Source organism: Seriola dumerili, unplaced genomic scaffold (assembly GCF_002260705.1).
Source record: "Seriola dumerili isolate Sdu_G_001 unplaced genomic scaffold, Sdu_1.0 BDQW01000056.1, whole genome shotgun sequence".
NCBI lineage: Eukaryota > Metazoa > Chordata > Actinopteri > Carangiformes > Carangidae > Seriola > Seriola dumerili.
In genome coordinates, this window is record NW_019174311.1 from 4,479,994 (window position 1) to 4,499,824 (window position 19,831).

The 19,831-nt window shown below is 39.7% G+C and overlaps 1 protein-coding gene across 2 annotated transcripts; it reads right to left on the reverse strand.

Annotated features, from left to right (window-relative positions):
• Positions 1–2,955: 2,955 nt before the first annotated feature.
• eno1 (enolase 1) lies at positions 2,956–12,328 on the reverse strand. Of its 2 annotated transcripts, none has more exons than XM_022741484.1 (12): positions 12,223–12,328; positions 9,793–9,887; positions 7,677–7,772; positions 7,086–7,144; positions 6,600–6,669; positions 5,764–5,897; positions 5,382–5,604; positions 4,757–4,954; positions 4,034–4,235; positions 3,815–3,923; positions 3,636–3,694; positions 2,956–3,470 (listed from the first exon to the last, which is right to left on the reverse strand). In XM_022741484.1, the coding sequence occupies exons 2-12, from the start codon at positions 9,875–9,877 to the stop codon at positions 3,407–3,409; spliced, it is 1,299 nt and encodes a 432-aa protein (XP_022597205.1). In that variant the 5' UTR covers positions 9,878–9,887; positions 12,223–12,328; the 3' UTR covers positions 2,956–3,406. The 2 variants fall into 2 exon arrangements, with proteins under 2 accessions (XP_022597205.1, XP_022597206.1); XM_022741485.1 differs by lacking the exon at positions 7,086–7,144 and adding an exon at positions 7,462–7,520.
• Between the last annotated feature and the right edge of the window lie 7,503 nt (positions 12,329–19,831).

Here is a 19,831-nt window from a genome sequence, read left to right on the forward strand (position 1 = left end):
AGTTCATGGTAACCAGCAACAGCAAGGGGCAAAGAAGTCTATTAGCTAACGAGCTAGCTGATGCTAATAGGCAAATTAGCCAAATAGCTAGCAAGCAAGAGTGTACGTTAACAGTCCAGCGTTTACTAAGTATCCCCTCATATATTTGCCATTTCTTCCTCGTTTGCTGATGAACGTCAAAGGCAAAGAACACGGCTGGTTGAAGCTCATGACACTTACCTTAAAGAGCTTGGTCTACAACATCTGTGATTTGTTTGATGAGAGACTGCAACAACAAACAATAGCAGCAGCAGCAGCAGCAGCAGCAGCAGGGGCAATTAGCCAACGTTAGTTAGCCAAGTCGCCACTACAGAGAGTAGCACAGCAGCTGCAATGCCACCTGTATATCTTTTCTCATGCAGCTATAACGGAACGGACCACGTTTGATATAATGCTGTCATAAATGCATAAATGATGGACTTGAGAATAAAGAGGGAGTAATCGCTACCGGGATGCTCAGACTAGTGTGTGTGAGAGGCACTCAGCATGACAGCATCCTTCTTCATCTTGGGGTGAGAACAGTTGGGGGGTTCTCAAAGTTCAACCGGTAAAATATCGTCACCCACTGGTCAAAGCTGGGAACATCCACCAAGAGAGTCCTCAGAGTGTCTGTTCTGTAGCAACACTTGGTCTATCTTCATCCTTAAAAACCTGTGACACTGCCAGACTATATTTGGACTATATTTGGACTGTCAGTTAGCCCAGAAAAAATAGATAGATTAAAACTGCTTACGAGAGGTCTGCTGTATTATGCACACACACACACACACACACACACACACACACACACACACACACACACACACACACACACACACATATATATACATATATTTAACAGTTTACAAAGTGCTTTGACAAACAAATCAAAAGCAATTGATTGTTGATGGTCTGTCTGTACATACATACATGCATATATACATATATATATATATATATACAGTTATATAGTTATTTTCCATATATATGTATATTTAAACATATATATGGAAAACTACTCATATGTATAGAATAGAATAGAAGGGAAGGGAAAGGAAGGGAAATATTTTCACATTGTAGGTCCACAGATCATGGTAAAGGGGTAGATGTAAAATAGAATAGGAATAGAATAGAATAGTATAGACATAAGAATAATAAACACGCCTGATTACGTAACAGAATAGAACACAACAGTATAGAACACAACTTTCCCCTGACAAAAAAACGCAAAACAAAACACAGCAGAATTGAATAAAATAGGAAGGAATTATTTCCTAGGGTAGCAGAATTACAAAAGACCAAGATGATAAAACACGAAAACTATTTCATCACTGGATAGAATAGAATAGAAGTTTTATGAGAAAGCAGTAGCAGCCTTCTTCTTCTTCAAGCTGTTGGCTAAAAGGCGCATGCGCATTATGCAGGCCTAGTTGTGTAATCGAGGGTTTGTAGTTGAGTCTCACCTTTTCTTTTTGCGCTGTTGATTGGATAGGGATATATAGGTACAGTGAAACCGCTAGTCTGTCCCTTTTAAATGATTTGTTTATATAAACTTTGAATAATTGTAATAATTCCTGTCATGTAGTGTAAATCAGACCCGGCGCAGGAACTATACTTAGACCTTCAGCCTCTGTAACAGACTTAATGAGAAGCGCACAGGGATCGGACATCATGTGTTTGATCGATTAGTGAGTTCTTCCGCTAAACAGGGCTGTTATTAGAAACCTCTGACACAGTAAAGTCAACAAACTGTATTAGCCTATATAAATCAGTTTAAATGCTTAACTATTTGTTGTTCTAGTACGTTTAGACCTCATCTCAGCAGGAGCTAGTATGGCCTATAGTATATAGTATAGTCAAATAAGTATCGTTTGCTGTTGATTTTAGGTTACAAAGTCGCGTCACTTTCATAGGTTTATATTTTCATTTTTTTATCTACAGTAAAACTTATGAATCATGCCTAAATGTTCTGATGAAACCCAAATCAAGTAGACGTTCAGATGCCATAGGGGTAGAACATATTTGTTGCCCTCGGAATGCTATAGAAACATGTCAAAGACGTTTACTACATAGATCTGACCACTAGATGGCGCAGGTCTCAAAGAAAAGAAATCCAGCATTGCAGTCTCAGAGAAACCCATGAAAGATATTACAACACTGGTGTCAATTTACAAGTTAGATTTTCTCTCTGAGAGGCTTAACTTTATGTGAAAAACATTTCATTCATTTAGTTGTGAGAAAGATTTCCCTCACTCATTTGTTGCTAAATGAAATCCACAACAGCTGAGTGAGGACTTTCCAGATTCTGTAATATGTAGTATATTGTGTCTTTGTACCAATGATTTGTAATACATCTCCTTGGTGACGGCTAAACAATGGAGGCAGGTTCAGACAGGGCTCACACAAAGTGAATTGGCGTGGCACAGACCCAGCTGGCAATCCCCTCTGGTACCATTCCACTGGTGAATAGACCTTCATTTATCTTGGCAGGGTTCAGTACAAAAAGAGCTTGCATGGAGCTCCTGGATTCTTTTACCCAGGGGAGGGACAGAAATGGCATCCCAGAGCACAGAGCTCATGTTTCTGCCTCTCTGTGGCACTCAGATTACATCACACACTTCAAACAGACAAGAGCAGGAACTGAGGAGGACCCCCTTTACTGCAGATACTCTCACTTTACCTGCAAGAAAGCTTTCAATTATTTGTGAATAGAACTTTGTTTAAGTTGACTGTAAAATTTATGAGCTGTAGTGAGCAAATGGAAGTATTAAATTAGAGTATTAGAGTTGTTTTCTTTGTTTTGTCCCATGGGTCTTGTTACTGATTAAATTAAAAACCTTTCACTTGATATGGGAATTGTAACATTATAAGAATTAAAGTACACATAATTGAAGTTTCAGCATGAGAACATGAGGATGAAAAGAAATCACAAAACACTTCAAACTATATTGTTTATTACATATTTCTGCCAACGCTTACAGCAACACGAGACCTTGTCAGATGCGACAGATTGCACATACAGTACTCTTACCACTGCTCGAGGCAGAGCCATACTAAAGTTACAGTAGCTCAAATACTCAGTAGAGGACCAAAAATTACAACAACTCACAAGAAGCTAAAGAAAAATCTCTCACACAGTTATACGGACACAAACATAGGGACCGACACTAATCAGGAGCTAAAGCATAGTTTTAGGATGAACTGAACTGTGGTTGTACTAAGACGTACTGCAGCTTCTCCACGCCACAGACCACAGACTTGGACCTTGGATTTCAGCGGTGTTTTCTCCATCTTCTCTCCAGACAGGGCAGGTGACCTAGCGTGGCGTATATGTGTGGGGGTTATTTATGAGCAATGAACACACAGAGGCCCGTGGAACGAGACCTGCTCAGATGGGGTGCCTGAAGTTCTGGCCAGCAAAACGGGCCTTGTCGCCGAGCTCCTCTTCAATCCTGAGTAATAGTGATGACAGTTTGTTAAGGTGGATTGATCTATAGCCCAAGAATACCTGCAATATTGTGCCTTTAAGGAGCAAGGTTACACAACTCACAATTTCTGTGTGACCAAGCTTTTATTTAGCCATAATAAGTATGCATATGTTTTTGGACTGGACCTACCTGAGCAACTGGTTGTACTTGGCCAAGCGCTCGGATCGGCAGGGTGCACCTGTCTTGATCTGGAGAAGACAATAAATGGCATATAAGGCCAAATCTGTGATGTACAAGCTACATCTGTAGTAAGATTTGCATTGTCAAGCCAATGAACTTTTTAAAAATTATTTGTCAGTTAAGTTTACCTGTCCAGTGCAGAGACCGACCACCAGGTCAGCAATGAAGGTATCCTCTGTCTCTCCGGAGCGATGGCTGACCATCACACCCCAGCCGCTACTCTGGGCCATCTTGCAGCTAAAAGAAGAGACACATGTAACCCCTGTGAGTCAGGTGACACTTTATTTACTTTCTTGGATTTTGGCAAGAAATGTGTTCACACTGCTTTGACTGTTGTGTACACTCACGCCTGCAGGGACTCTGTGACAGAGCCAATCTGGTTGACTTTGAGCAGCAGGCAGTTGCAGGCCTTTTCAGTCACGCCTTTGGCGATGCGTTTGGGGTTGGTGACAGTGAGGTCATCACCCACCACCTGGATACTGGTGCTGGCTGTGAATTTGGACCATCCCTCCCAGTCATCCTGGTCAAAGGGGTCCTCAATGGACACAACTGTTAGGATAGATAGAGGGAAAGAGCGATGTTAACAACAGTTCATAAATAAAACACATCAGAGCTGTTTAAGAAACCTTAAATCTTGAATAACTGATTTTTCTGGCCACTTGGGGGCAGCAGAAACAAGCTGCTAAGTACTCCACAATGTTCACCAGCTACCTGCTAACTGTGACAGTAGTGTACAGTGGATTTTTAGAGGGGTTTTTTGCTGAAAACAGCCTCCTGCTGTAGCCAAAAAGGTAGATTAAATTTCCAGACATGCACAGCATATGCACATATGGTTCTGTTTATGCTATACTGGATGTATGGCATAACAGATCACAATTTATGTAAGATAAAGTAACTTGCCAATACTCTAGTCCGGTTACTTGAGTCTGTCCTTCATGCTTTGCCTTTATCCTGCTATACTAAATGGATGTCTATAATATCTTGAAATCTTTGCCTCTTGGGGAGCAGCAACCGTGGACTGAAAGAGAGTTTTCAGGCTGTAAATTAAATACTAAGTGTTAAAAACCCACCAGGGTAATCTTTGACAAAGCTCCTGTAGAGGTCAGCCAGCTTGTCAGAGGAAATGTAGCGGTTAGGGTCGTCAGGAGACTTGAAGTCCAGGTCATACTTTCCACCTTTGTAGAATTCTGAGGCGGCCACATCCATGCCAATAACAATCTTATCAGTGTAGCCGGCCTTAGCGATGGCATTCTTCAGCAGCTCCAGAGCTGAAACAAAAACAGCATGCTACAGTAAAAATGTGACCAATGATGTTGCTAATAAAATCAAAACATTCATTTTTGAATGAGTCACCTCTGAAGACTCTGCTCCACTGGGGCATTTGCCACATCAGCACCTTGACCTGACACTGGAGTCAGAGGCTGGCAGTCAATGCACTCAGTACTGAGCTGAGGCCTTAATTTAGAAACCATATGTCAGCCCAAGAGTGAAATGATAAGTAAAGTACAACCCTGGGAAGGCCTAAGAATGCACTGCTTTCAAGACACTCCCTTTAGACAAGTCAAGAACACAGTAACAACTTTCGATGATCACCTCCTAAATGTTTCATAAAATAACAATTGATTTGCACGGCTGGATCTTTACTCTGTTGGCTTGTAATGAGACTCTTGTGGCTTTCTGTGTGTTTGCTCTCACCTTCCTTGTTCTCCAGGATGTTGGGGGCGAAGCCTCCTTCATCCCCTACATTGGTGGCGTCCTTGCCATATTTCTCCTTGATGACATTCTTCAGGTTGTGGTAGACCTCAGCACCAATACGCATGGCGTCCTTGAAGCTGCTGGCTCCCACAGGCAGGATCATGAACTCCTGCATGGCCAGCTTGTTTCCTGCATGAGAGCCGCCATTGATGACGTTGAAAGCCTGAAGGGAAGTGGAGAGGATCCACTTTCAGCTTAATGGAATCACAACTGGATATAATGATCAAACGTTAATGGTACATGTCTGTTAGGCCTATTAGCATTAAAAGCCTGTAAAAAAGCCTGTGCTACATGACTTGGGCAATTCAACTATCATGCTCACTGGGACTGGGAGGATGACTTCAGGGTTGCCAGCCAGGTCAGCAATGTGGCGGTAGAGGGGGACACCCTTCTCTGCTGCACCAGCCTTGCACACAGCCAGGGAGACGCCCAGGATGGCATTAGCACCAAACTTAGCTAAGGGAGGACAGACACAAATATTTCAATACATTGTCTGTTGTACTTTCAAGACTATATTTATGAAATATTATTGTCCTAGATGTCTATATTGTTCATTGTATAATATTTCCTGTGCAAAAAAAAACACAATGTATGAGCACTTGTTGATGTTTTTGTGTGTATTTTTAATAATAGTTCCTGATGTCATTATTTCAAAATAACATCTTTATTAACTCCCATGAATGTTGAAAATACAACTCAGTGTCCAAAATCTCTCCCTCTCTTCATTCATTCACTGCCTGCTGTATAACAGACACTCCTTAGTTTACTCTGGAGTGAGCAGTGAACCGGCATCAACACTTGATGTAGAGTTGTAAAATTGCCAAAGTTTCTGAAGCATTGCATTGTGGGATTATTAACAGAAAGTGTACTGTACATACTGTGGACACACTTTTATTGGATAGATTTCACAATATAATGGCAGAGGATAAACATAGGGATAGACTTGAATTTGTAATTTAATATTGCAATATTTACATATATCAAGATATGGTGAATTTTCTGGAGATACTTGGAAAATACTGCCATAAAACAGTTCTGTTCACTGTACTTGCAACATACTGACTCATGTTGTCAGTAAACTGAATTTTATAAATCTTGGATCACAAACATCTGCACTGATATTGCCAAGAGAGTTACAGAACATAAGTAGTATCTTACACTTGTTTTCTGTGCCATCCATGTCCAGCATCAGCTTGTCAATCTTCTCCTGCTCTGTAACACTCACATCCTGGATTAGACATAATATCATATGTTATACTATACATTTAGAGGTAAAAGACTAATTAGGTTTAATCTTAACTCATTAGTTCAGAAGAACACACTCCAATAACGTTAGAGTAATCACAGCATCTCAGAACTATAACACTGAAGCTCTGCTAATGTAATGGTTTTTAGATACTTTAGGTGTATCACGTTAATAAATGCAAAGACTAAAAAATGAGGTTGATGTAAAATACTCAGACAAAGGAACAACAAACAGCTGCTCAACATGTCACTTCTATGCAGTTTCTTACCACTTGTTCTTAAACAGTTAGTCATTTTGAGCCTTTCTGTACTGCTGCCAATGTTACTAATATTTTTACATGATTTCTACTGAAATTAAACATTTAACTGTAATATTAGTCAAACAATAAATGGTCCTACCTTGCTAACCAGTGCAGGTGCAATTGTTTTATTGATATGCTCAACAGCTTTTGAGACACCTGCAAGGGACAAGCAGACCATGACTGACCCAGACAGAAGACGACCATGCAGCGCAGGCGAGACAGATGACCACAGCGCACCCCCTCCAATCTTATGACTTTGTCATTTTGAAAGATAAAATATTATTTTGCAATCATGATGAGGACTGTGATAAGTTATCTGGTATCATCTATGATTGTGCTCTTTATTAGTTGTTTCTTTTTTGATCTGTGAACATCTGTTAATGCCTGCAATGGTTAGTTTCCAAAGGCAAACCCATGCTGCTGTGCACAGCAATAAGTAAAAGAGTCATCCTGTTATTCCACACGTTATTTACCTGGTTACACAATGCAGGGGCCAAGAATTCATTTATATATTTAACTGCTCTTTTGACTCCTAACAGAAGGAGGAGAAATGGAGGAACCAGAAATGAAGAAGTGACAGATGAGGACAGACAACAGAAAGTATAATAGCGAGGAAAAGACATTAAAGAGATGAGCAGAACAGAAGTAACCAGATAGTTTAAATGGGGGATCGAGGAAGATGCCTTACCTTTGCCCATGTAGCGTGTTTTGTCATTGTCGCGGAGCTCCAGAGCCTCATAGATGCCTGTGGAAGCACCACTGGGTACTGCAGCTCTGAAAAGACCTTGGAGACACAGAGGACGTTTCGAAATTGTCATTTCCTAAAGTGCTGTGTCATGTCCAAGAAAGACAGTAAAGGACTGACTGCAGTATGATAAATGTTCCAATCCAATTTTACTATATAAAGCTTTATCATGACAACCAACTCTCTGACTTTTGTGTGTGACTACGATGTGCCATTTATACAGCAGAGACTCTGAGGACAAGAACATGTTTGTCAGGACTTGAGTGTAGGAGGGGATGTCTGGTATTCAAAGGAGCGCCAACAACTAAAATGCAGTCTGGGTTCTAAGTCTTCCCCTGCCTCTGTAATGTTGTCGATTGTTTCTCTGTTCGGCGGAGAAATGAAGCATGTGAGGAGGAAGTTGTACTGGCGGTGCTGCAGAAGGCTGTGATGTAACAGGGGAAGACAGGCTGCCAACTGCGCATGTGCAGTGCATCTGTGGAAGGATGCCAAGCCCCGCCCATTCATAAGAGGACGTCCATTTTGGATTCACCCAAGCAAAGAAAAATTTGGGATGAGCAAAAATCTATTCACTTTGCTCAGTGGACCGGCAGGGATGGTGCGAGTCTGAAGGGATTAAGGACAGGAGGACAGAGCTGCTGTCTCGGTTGTGAGCTCAGGCTTAACACATCATCTGCATCAAGAAGTGCAGCAGGGGGATGCTGGCATCAGCCCATCAGGCTATAAACTGAGATGTAGAGCTATCACATTATATCTGCTTTATATTTTACCTGGATAAATATAATCAGAAGAGTCATCAGTAGTATGAATTTACTGAATTTACTGAGATTGTATCCACAAATATACAGTCAAATAAATTTCTATTTTGTGCCAATAACCCCACTGTGCAGAGGATGTTACAATAAGAGTGAATATAAATGTCTCTCTAGGTTACTAGACCTACTGAAATGACATCATTCTTACAACGAGCAAAGGAGGTTTTCTAGTATGCCCATGATCGCGAGGCAAGCTGGTTACATAACACAGCTAAACACATTACAGTTACTATGACAGACGTGCTCTGGGTGCCGCACTCGCTTTGGTCTGTGCTGTTAATGATGCCAAAACATTCCTGGTGGACTTAAAAGGGATCCTTGTCCAAAAAGGGAATAAAGGTGCTATTTACAGTAAACTGGAGCACTTAGCAACCCTCCCAAACCAGGGCTGCAGAATAAAGCAGTCGATTTCCAACCAGTGTGTTAAAGGCAGTGTAGCCTGTCCCACTCGCTTCCATGTCAATGGTCATTCAGGTTGCTTCATTAACATTCTCAGAACATTTCATTGGGTTGAGCTGTTCCTTTGTTTTAGCTCTCAGAACAGAGCAGCTTGGCAAAAAACTTTCAGTCCGGCCATTAGTTAATTGAATAAGCCGATCTCAACTTTACTTTCTCAACGCTATTACGTGCTAAACAGTGCAGCGTTCAGATGTTTTATGACCTGCAGCTTCAGTATGTAATCTAGTTTACAGTTAGGTGAGGGAAGGATACTGTAGATTAAATGTATGTGTCATCTCTACCTTGCATGCAATATCTCATCTCAATCTCACTGGTTTGCTAGCAGTACCTACTGTATGAGCTATTAGTGCTCTTGAACAAGAACCATTACAGTAACAGAATGCTGGAGAGGCAGTGTGATATTACAGGAGCTATTTTCACACATTAACCATCTGATCTGATCCACTGGGCCTGGAGTTCACAACAGAGCAGCCACACTGGCTTAACCATCATAATCTACTATTTAACTGGCTTTCACCAGCTATGTTATTTGGTAAGAAACTTAAAAGATAATAACTTATGAAACAAATATGTCCTTAAAGCAGCATTACATATACTGAGCAGTAATTGCAACTTTTATGCTTTTATGCCAAGTTATGGATGACTTTGAATTACCTGTAAAACATACAGTAAAGTGTGATTTGTAACAAAGGTGTTCTGTAATTGGCTAGCTAGTTGTGCCATCCTTGACCAAAATTCCTAAACTTAAACAGAACATAAAAACATACATATTAGTCATACAGTACCTTTCTTGGTGTAGAGATCAACCTCCACTGTGGGGTTGCCACGGGAGTCAAAAATCTCACGGGCGTGGATCTTCAGGATGGACATGGTTCTGGATCTGCAGATGAAATGACAGGAAAAAGACATCGGTATAGTGTTGTTCCACAAGCCAAGCAGACAGACACTGTCACTGCACTGTTACTTACTGAATTAAAGCTTCGAGCCAAAACAGTGACTGGGCAAAAATTGAAATGCTCAATGACAAAGTTGGAACAAAACGTAATCTAATTTATGGCTGGAGTTTGGAGACAGAGCAATAAACCATCTCATGCATTCTCTAATTGAAGATATATATGTATTGGCCACGCACACCACCTGAACCAAGTGATGTGGGGTGGCCAGGATTGCAGAGATATTAGTCACAGAAAGGCGTGGCTTATGCAGCAAAAAAAATCTGTGCATGTCCCTTCAGTTTACTTAATTTATCAGATTACAAAACAGCATTGCAAAATGCTTGCAAAACGGAGTTGAGAGCACTACTGTCAAACAGTTAAGCAAGAACTCTTGATAACAATAGTGAAAAGACACCTTAAGAAATGATAAATGAGTGGCTCGTCACAATGCATGTTTGACCTCTTTTTGTCCAACTATCACTGCACTCTTGTGTGTTGCAGGATTCGGTAGTGGTCTAATCTCATGAACCCTTCGTTATCTCTCCAAATTCCAGTAGTGGAGGTCAGAGAAGGTTTTAAGCTAGACTGTCTGACCATGATGCCCACTGTGCTATTGATTTTCATTTGTTTTATCCAACTTGCCCTGAGTCCATGGACTAACACACTCATCTACCCACTCTAAATGCATGAGTGAACTCGAGTACAGTCTCCAAAGTTAAGCTAGAGTGTAACTACATTAGAACTAATGGAAAATTCTTTGTCCTTAAAAGTCTGTGTGGAAACTTGCCCATGGCTACAGCCAAGAGGCAAAATCACTAAAACATGTATTTGTGTTTTAGTGATTTTGCCTCTGTTCTTTAGCTAAATGGAAATATTTTATAGTTTACTGGGGCTGTGTATCGGACCATAATACTTCTGTTGGTTGGTATAAACAAACTGTCAGTTTTATCATATTTTGTAAGGTTTATACAACATTTAAGAATTTTAGCCTCTTTAGTTAAAAAGGAAATGGAATGAAAATAGATTTTATAGAAAACCATGTTAATATTTCTCAAAAGAAGGGTACCACTTTGGTATTGGAACCGCAAATTTAAAATGATAACCACTTCTACTGAACCCAAATAGATATATATATTAGCTAATTTACCCATTAACAGGCAACTATTTTGATAATTCAGTAATACTTATAGATATAGAAATGTCTGATGAAGATTTTAGGAGAACTGTAATATGTATTTTCACTATTTTTTGACATTTATAGTAAAAACTATTAATTGAGTCATGGTGAAAGTAATCCACAGGCTAATCAGAAAATAATCATTTATTGCAGCCCTGGCATACACTGCATATACACTATATTTCTGTTGTGGATGTCTCACACACATATTTTTGCTGCCAGAGTACTGTAACCAGTGGAAAGGAAGGAGGAAACCTGGCAGCACAAAATGGCAGCCACAGATAAATAAATAATAAAGGATTGATACCTGATATGTTTTATGTGCATGTAAATTGGGATTAATCCCTTCTTGGCCTGCATAACAGTATAAAAGCAAGCCATTACTGTGTATTAACAATTAGATTCATAATTATGCATAATAACAATAATACATTTAAAACTACAGTAATAAACTTCTGAGTGACTGAGTTAAACCCACATACATCCTCTGGAGATCTGCTAAAAAGAGATGACAAACCACCACTGAACACTGAAGCTCGTGTAATATCACTACATGCAGTACTTTTCCTTTATTCGTTGGACACACCCCCATGTCTGCTGCAAGCAACTGGTAGCTTCGTCACAGCCTGACCCCTGCATGTGTAAGCCTGTGACAGCGTCTGACAACTCATCACATCCTTTAAGTCTTAAAACGGTCCTTTAACAAATGGAAAAGACTGTCTGCTGGAAGTTGGAGTTGCAATTTGACGCCCTTTTTCCCCACACACTGCAGCTCTAAATGGAGAGACATCTCGCCAGCTGACGGCCTGGTTTAAAAATAGACGGGTGGGCTACAAACTACTCCATCCTGTAAGTCATACAGCCATCAACTGAGGATTTAACTGACGCGTATAAAAATCTGAAACAAAGTATCACCAGCTAACACAAGGACAAGACTTTGACGTTGTCGTCGAGCATGAAAAACCCCATGTAAATATTTTCTAAAAGATGATAAATTGTTAATATCAATACAGACTGTCTTAAAATTGGCTCTATAAACCTTAACAGTTCTTGTCCTGTCCAGAATCTGGAGATAAAAAGCAGAAAAAGGGAGTTAAAGTTACCTTTCCGGCCTAACTGTGTGCAAGGACGGTGCTGTGTCTCTCTCGTGCGGGCAGGCAGAGAAGGCGCTCGTGACGCCCCGGTGTCGATGATAAGTGAACGTAATCAGGAAGGACCGGGGCAATGGAGCAATGTCATTGGCTGGGGCTGATTTACGGAGCAGACGAGTGCGAGGAGGGATGCACGTTCGCCGTCGCGAGGAGTCACACACCTCGAGTTAGGACGATGAGGATGCGAATTTAGTATCTGAGCAGGAGCATCACTTGTATTAAACACAGTATATAAATGTGCAGAGTACAATGGTGTTCTGCTTTTATTTACGGTGGATTATGGGAAATGTATTTTTTTTGGTGATGTAAGGATGACAAAGGCAGTATGCGGAAATATGACGCAGAGATGAGTACGTGCAGAGAGGCAGGCAGGATCTTCGATGCGGTGGTTCGTGCTTGGTCACATGTCACTGTTGGTCACGTTTTCTGGCATTGACTTTTCTTTTCCCATCTGAATTTTACTAAATTTGTGCCACTGGAGACGTGTCTGATTTTCTTATTAGATCTAATCCACAGTAAGCACAGCACTGATGTAATGGTTTTAGGCTATAAGATGTCGAGAGCCCCACTTCCACCAACTACAACAGTAAAGTACAGCTTACATATTAATACATCAATAATAATGATACCTGCAGGATGTGTACTTTGACTTTTGATACTTTAAGTTCATTTTGTTGCCTTTTACTTGGAGTATATTTATACAGTGGTACTTTTACTGTAGGCTAGTTTTAGTCTTCTTACATGACCTTTTTTCACAGAATAAACAGTCATCTAAATGCTGTCGAAACAATGGTTATATGTAGGCCTAACCTAGACATCTAAAAAACTTTCAATTCTCATCCAAATGTTCCCCAGTTTTATTCTAAATCAGGACATCTTTTGTTTTGCATTATTATCAACACATTATTTCCCCGCATGCCTTTGTTTGTGTCATAGAATTCATACATAATGTTTGGAAGTGTTTTATTATTCCCACATAATATTTACACAGTAAAAATCACTGGTACCCAGCACCAACACAATACTGGGTTAACTTTAACCTGTACTCATGGGTAGAAGTTAGTTAAACCATTAGTTAGTTAGTTATCCATTCAGAATGAGACATTGTCAGGACGACTTGGATTTGCATGAGTACGTGCAACAGTTATGTTTTAAATACAGGGACTGCACCACTAATTCATTTAGAGACTTTGATGAATCAGATCATGAGTGAATAGTGGGTTTCCCACAGACGTCTGACATCTCATCACTACAGGACATGGGGTTCATGCAGCTGCGCAGTACAGTGCAGCATCCATGGCAAATCAGAGCTGGAGCTTAAGGGTGATGAAACCTTGCTGCAGTGACCTTGAGACTCTGTCAGTGTTACATCCAACTGCGCCATCTGCTGGCTGGATGCCCTCACTAAAAATGACACGGCAACAAGTGCCTCCAGCTGACATTTCCAAGTAAGGATAGAGTCCATTATCAACACAAGGATAGAGGAGTTTATTGACTCCACATTATTCAAGAGGAATATCCAGATTCTCAGTCACAGCCTTAAACCAAAAAAAAACCTCCATATTTTTGCAGTGAGTCCTCACATGATTAAACCTGTAATCTTCAACAGATGTGTAAATGTATTTCCTGAATGAGCCATACAGTCTATGATTAAAGCACAGATATAGTGTCAGCAATGGATGAACGTTTAAAGAATTAAGACAGCAAAACATAAACTTCATGTAGTCCATTCTGTGCTCAGGGGATTTGTTAAGAAACTACAATTGAAGGACAGTGGTAGAATAAATATTCAAAACACTGACTACAGTAAAAGTAGCAATAAGAGACTATAAATTTTCATTTACCAGTAACTGTCCTGCATTCAAAATCTTACTTAAGTACAAGTACAGAAGTATGAGCAACAAATTGTACTTAACTGTACTGGGTCATTATTAGTGATTGATTGATATGTTAGCAGTATTTTGATATTTAGTTGGTTGAAAGGGAGCTATTTTACTTCATGTACTGTTGTTTAATACATCATATTTTATGAACTGATTATGTTTTGTATATAAACATTTAATCTGCTGTCTAATCTCCAGCTGTTAGATAAATAAAATGTAATGCAGTAAAACATACAATATTTCACTCTGAAACATTGTGGAGTTGAAGTATAAAGTAACATAAAATGAAATGGAAAGTAAAGTAGAAAAATTCAAATTGTATCTAAGTGCAGCACTGAAGTAAATGTGTTACTTTCTGCTAAAAGATTAAGGAATAAAGTGGCCTTGACAAATGTGTTCATAAAATACGAGTTATGTCACTGTTGGTCAGCCTGGAATATCAATTACAGGTATAGTAACAAATAAATTATTAATTGGTAGGTAGTTAAAGATCTTTTCTTGTCTTTTTAGCAGAGACCTTTTTGCATAGTAGACATTTTGACTTGTCATAAAAGCATATGTGTTACTCATAAGATTAATTATGGCTCTGTTCTCTTCAAATATCCCAGTAAACCATGACATGTGCACTATTTGTCAGCAAATTCACCCCCTGATACCTGCTGCGCTCTGTACAGCCCATTTATGGGCAGTGGATTTTGGAGGCACTGGCAGAAATCTAAGCTCTTATTCACAAGCTTTCCAATGAACTTGACCACAAACTGAACCTCACATAGCTGCACATTTTTGCCTCCCATCACGGCTTCTTTGAGCAGGAAGCAGGCCTGTTTGAAGCCTTTACAACCAATACGCTATGAGTACCTACATTTATTTGACAGCGGCTGTACTGAGAAATAAGAAAAGGTGCTCAGTCTTCAAGCGTTCGTCCTGGAGAAGGTTTGTGGTTAATCATTAATAATGGTTATCAGGGTTAATGAATAATTCAATGTTTTTTAGATTAGTATAAGCCATTCATAAGAACAACCTTTATGTTTGCCATGTTGTGGAAAATACCCCTGGCTAGTGTTTAGGCCTAGCAGCAGGACACTTACGATCTCATTTTAGCTCTTTAATTTATGAGCAAGACTCCTCTGCTGGACCATTTGACCTCTGACCTTCTGGAAAAAAGCAACTTTGAGCTAAATGCTAACACACACATTATAACATTTGCTAATTAACACTAAGCACAAAGTGCAGTTAGAATTTCTCCTCTAGGGACCTTGAATATCTCTCACAAAATTTCAAACCAATCCATCCAATAAGCCACAAATCAACCTCATGGTGGCGCTATAGGAAAAACTAAGCAATCACCTAACTCCATGGATGTCCGTACAAAATTTCATGGGAATCAATCCAATAGCTGGTGAGATATTTCAGTCTGGACCAACTGACAGTCCAACATTGCCACATGGCTACAAATGTGGGCAAAGTCAACAGCAAAGAGGATTTTTTTATGGTCATGTGACCCAAAAGTTGTTCTTTTGGATGGCTTGTAACTGATATATATCTATAAAGCATTTGTAAATGTTTTATTTGCCATTAATAAAGCCATTTGTTAGAACGTATAAACCCTTATGAAATGTTGATGTATTACTGATTACAGTTATTGTTTTATTTAACTTTGGTCACTACTTTAGTTTAGGTCTTTTAACTCAATTTTAAAGGACATGACATTTTGGGGAATGTGTTCACTTCCTTGTGTTAGAGGAGAAGATTGGTACCACTCACATATCTGTTAGGTAAATATGAAGCTGGCAGCCAGTTAGCTTAGCTTCCCACAAAGACCGGAAACAGAAGGGAAACAGAAGCTAGCCTGGCTGTGTGTGGAGGAAAACTCACTAATGAACTCATTATATCTTGTTTGTGTAATCCGCCTGCAGTGCAAAGACAACAATTCACTTTTTAATGGGTGGTTTTGTGACGCACTATTTCTTGATCAGAGGCAGTAATTTCCTCCAGTACCTTGCCTGGTTGCCTGGTAACAACTAAGAGCCAAGTGTATTTCCCAAGACGAGTATTTCCCAAGTGTGTAAGTGTATTTCCAAAAATGTTGAACTTACTTTCCCTAAGTCACACACTTACTGAATTATCCTCCAGTCTGTCAGCTGGTGGTAACCAGAGTGTCTCCCACCTGTGTGAGAGGCTCTCTCTGCCCCCTCCCCTGCCACCTACCTGTGAAATGGTTGGAGGCAGTTTGCTAATCTGTTGGAGAAGGCTGCAGCGAGATGTAAGGAAGCACGATAAAAGGGTTGGTGATCTGTAACATGTTGCTGTCAGCCAATGTAAAATATTTTCCCATGAGCAAAGCGCCGGCCACAACATTACATTACAATATGAGGCAGACTGGGTGGAGGAGGTGTGAGAGCTGGTTTGCTGATTTACTGGCCTTCCCCTGCTGCAAATTTTTTGAAGAATTGGCTAAACATGAGCCCTCCACCCTCGTTGCCCCCTGACACTAAAAATCTTTAGTTCAATTAATCAGAATTTGCTTAGTTCTTAATTGCCTTAATTCTTTAGAGATGCCTTTTCATACAGTAAGTCCAACAGTATGACCATTTTGCTCCAGTGCAGCTGCTCAGTGACTCAGACTGTGGTTTCACTGGGCAGCTTCCAGGTGTGAATGTGCGCAACTGTGCGAGCAGGGCGTTCCTGGAAAGATCCATCATGCTCAATGGACCCTGGTTAAAAAGGTAAATAAAGATTTAGAATCCATTGATTCTTTCTATACAGTTGTATTTACTGATCCAGAGAGCTAATCCAACAACCAGTATGTTTTCATGCATACCTACAAAATAACTTGGGTCACTGTGAACAAACAGATAACAATTTTTTTAACATGTGGTTCCAAGTAACACAACTTCCCCAATTATCTGAGTTTGCATAATTTGTGTGGTAATATTTAGAGGGAAACTTTGTATTATCATTGCAAATAAGAAAATTGAAGAAAATTGACAATGTCAATCATTTACCACATACAAACAATTCAACTGCACCATTAAAACCATTCGACTGTCACACAGAAATAAATAATGGTTTTTGTATCCTGCTCACTTCAGGACTTTTTTTGGTGCTGGTGGAGAGTAAGAAGCTACACTGACATGCATGCACATACCAAAAGTAATTTAAAAGATTAACAAGTACTTCAGCTCTGTCAGTCCATTCATGTTTAATCCTATTACCACCTTAATATAAAATAGCCTATAGTCACAAAATCCAAGTTGCAATTTGTGGGTTTGATGCTTTACAAAGTCCAGCAAGGTCACCTCAGCTCGTTGAATTCGGTTCAAAGAGGAGATGAGAGCAATCACATTTTTGTTTCATCATTGCAATGTGTGCAGAAAAGAAAATTATATTCACCCAACAAACTCAAGTTCCTGTTTTGCAGTTCATGTTTTTCAACTTTATGTTAAGAAACTTCTTGTGTCATCATTGATGCAGTGTAATTTTGATTCCACATGTTCTGCTTTGTACAGTGGTTTTCGCAGATAAATTTAGAAAAAAAAAATGCAGGCGATACAAAATAATATTATTTGGTATCCATTTAATGCATCCCCATAGGTCGTCTGAGCAGCAACTTATTATGACCCATAGTTACGTTTTGTTGTTGAGCAACAAAGTCCACATTAGCAGGAGGTTGGGGTGGATGGATGGGTCAACAAAGCTCAAAAATATCACACAGGAGAGTGGTGTTAGATTTGAATAGACAATGCCCATATTCATCAATCAATATGGCACTTTTGATTTTGGTTAATACTTTCCCCCAGACCACGTTATGACATACAGTACATGTCTTTGGTATTTGTAGGGCCCCATATGGGTCGGGCTCAGAATTCTTTATTTGGAGTATTCCAATAAGAATATTTCTGATGATTGGACACATCGTTAATGATTTAAAGCCAATTTCCTGCTAAGGCCTCCCCTGACATTTTTTTGTTCAATGTTATTCGATGGATTTTGCCCTTGTATAATAGAATTCTGTATCCGACTCCTGCAATGCTGTATAACAAATATGATGTTGAAAGAGTGACAATACAAAAAGGAGATTGTTGTTTTTGTTGATTTTTCAGTTTTTTGTTTTCTCTCGCAGATTTTATTATCACATCCAACAGTCCCCTCCAATCCCTGCTGGGTAGATCAAGCTGTAGTTGGGCAGCAATAACTTATCCTCATGGCTGGTAGAGGCTACTGGCTGAAAAGTCAAGGTACTAGCAGTTATACGGTTTGAATCGGCCTGTTAACCACATTGCCATCACACGTCATCAAAACTAGCTAATTAACCAGTAGGTTGGGCTTTTATTTGATGACCCACTTGGACCTTCAGTGTAATAAATTGTCATCTGGCTCTTAAAAATGCAAGAAGCCACTGTAAAGGTCAAATTCCCACGGTGATTGTGTCTATCTACTGAACTTGGGCGGGCACCTGTTATTAATATTATCCTATATTTGAGCAGTTGTACATAAGATGAATTTAATTTTATTATCTTTATAATGACAAGATCTAGCTGTTGTTTTTCTTTATTGTGCTCTTTTGTTTCCCCTTTACTGATGCAGGACACTGTACATACAATCTGCAGCTGAATCATATATGTCAGCCTCACCATATGTGACCTTTAAATTACTAGGCTTGGCTGGTACAATTACATCGTTAAAGTTCCTAAGACTTTAAAAACTATGATTGTCCTCAAGGCACAGATAAACCTGGTGATTTACTAAAGAAGAAGACAGCTTCGCTTAAGTTCTAAGTGCCAGTGTATGCAAGTTAATCGCCAGGGGAATCAAACCTGTTGGCCCCTTAATGATCTGAGATTTTGTGCGTGTAGAAAACGCTGTTCCGTCACTTCAGACATAGATCTCATCTCAGTTTCCCCCACCTGGATTTGTTTGACACAGTTTCTATCAGCCTTTAGGCGTTGTTAACCAAACACAAAAACAACTGGTATCCATCAAGTGCAGGTCGTAGAAAGGCTGTAAACTCCAGTTCAGAGAGGAAGGAACAATGAGAGTCTTAAATCAAACTGAGTCCTTTGATCACTTTGTAATTTATTCAGGTCTTTGCACACACAGACAAACACGTACAAACACACACAAAGATTTGTAATAGCCTGCTCTCTCTGACTAAATTCATTCCTAAACTTAACCTACTTTAGACACTTTAGATTTCAACAATAGTGCACAAGCCACATTCAAATCCTTGACCATCTCAAACATAACCCTAATTACAAATCTAACCCTGGATTTAAGCTCTGCCCGAAGGACGTTTGTTAATGTATAAAAGTGTAAAAATGATAAATTGCAGTTTTCTATGAGATTAATATGAGACTGGTCTCCCTCTCCTCCTGATTTAACTCTCGGCTAGAGAAAACAAATAAATGTATTTCCCAAAATGTTGAACAGTTTCTTTAAAATCCGGACTGTGATTTTGCCCTAATTATAATATAGCCCCCCTGAAGACCGGCAAAAATCTTTTCACTTTCCCTTGTTTGTAAATGTCTTTGTAATGACATGTGTTCCTCCGAGGCAAACTGGGCAATCACACACTCACACACCCCTGAGTTTGACAGCTCTGGCATTCAAAGTTGAGACGTTGGACATGTTGCAACTGGTGTGCATCAACAGGTGATACACCTCAGAATATCCTGTTA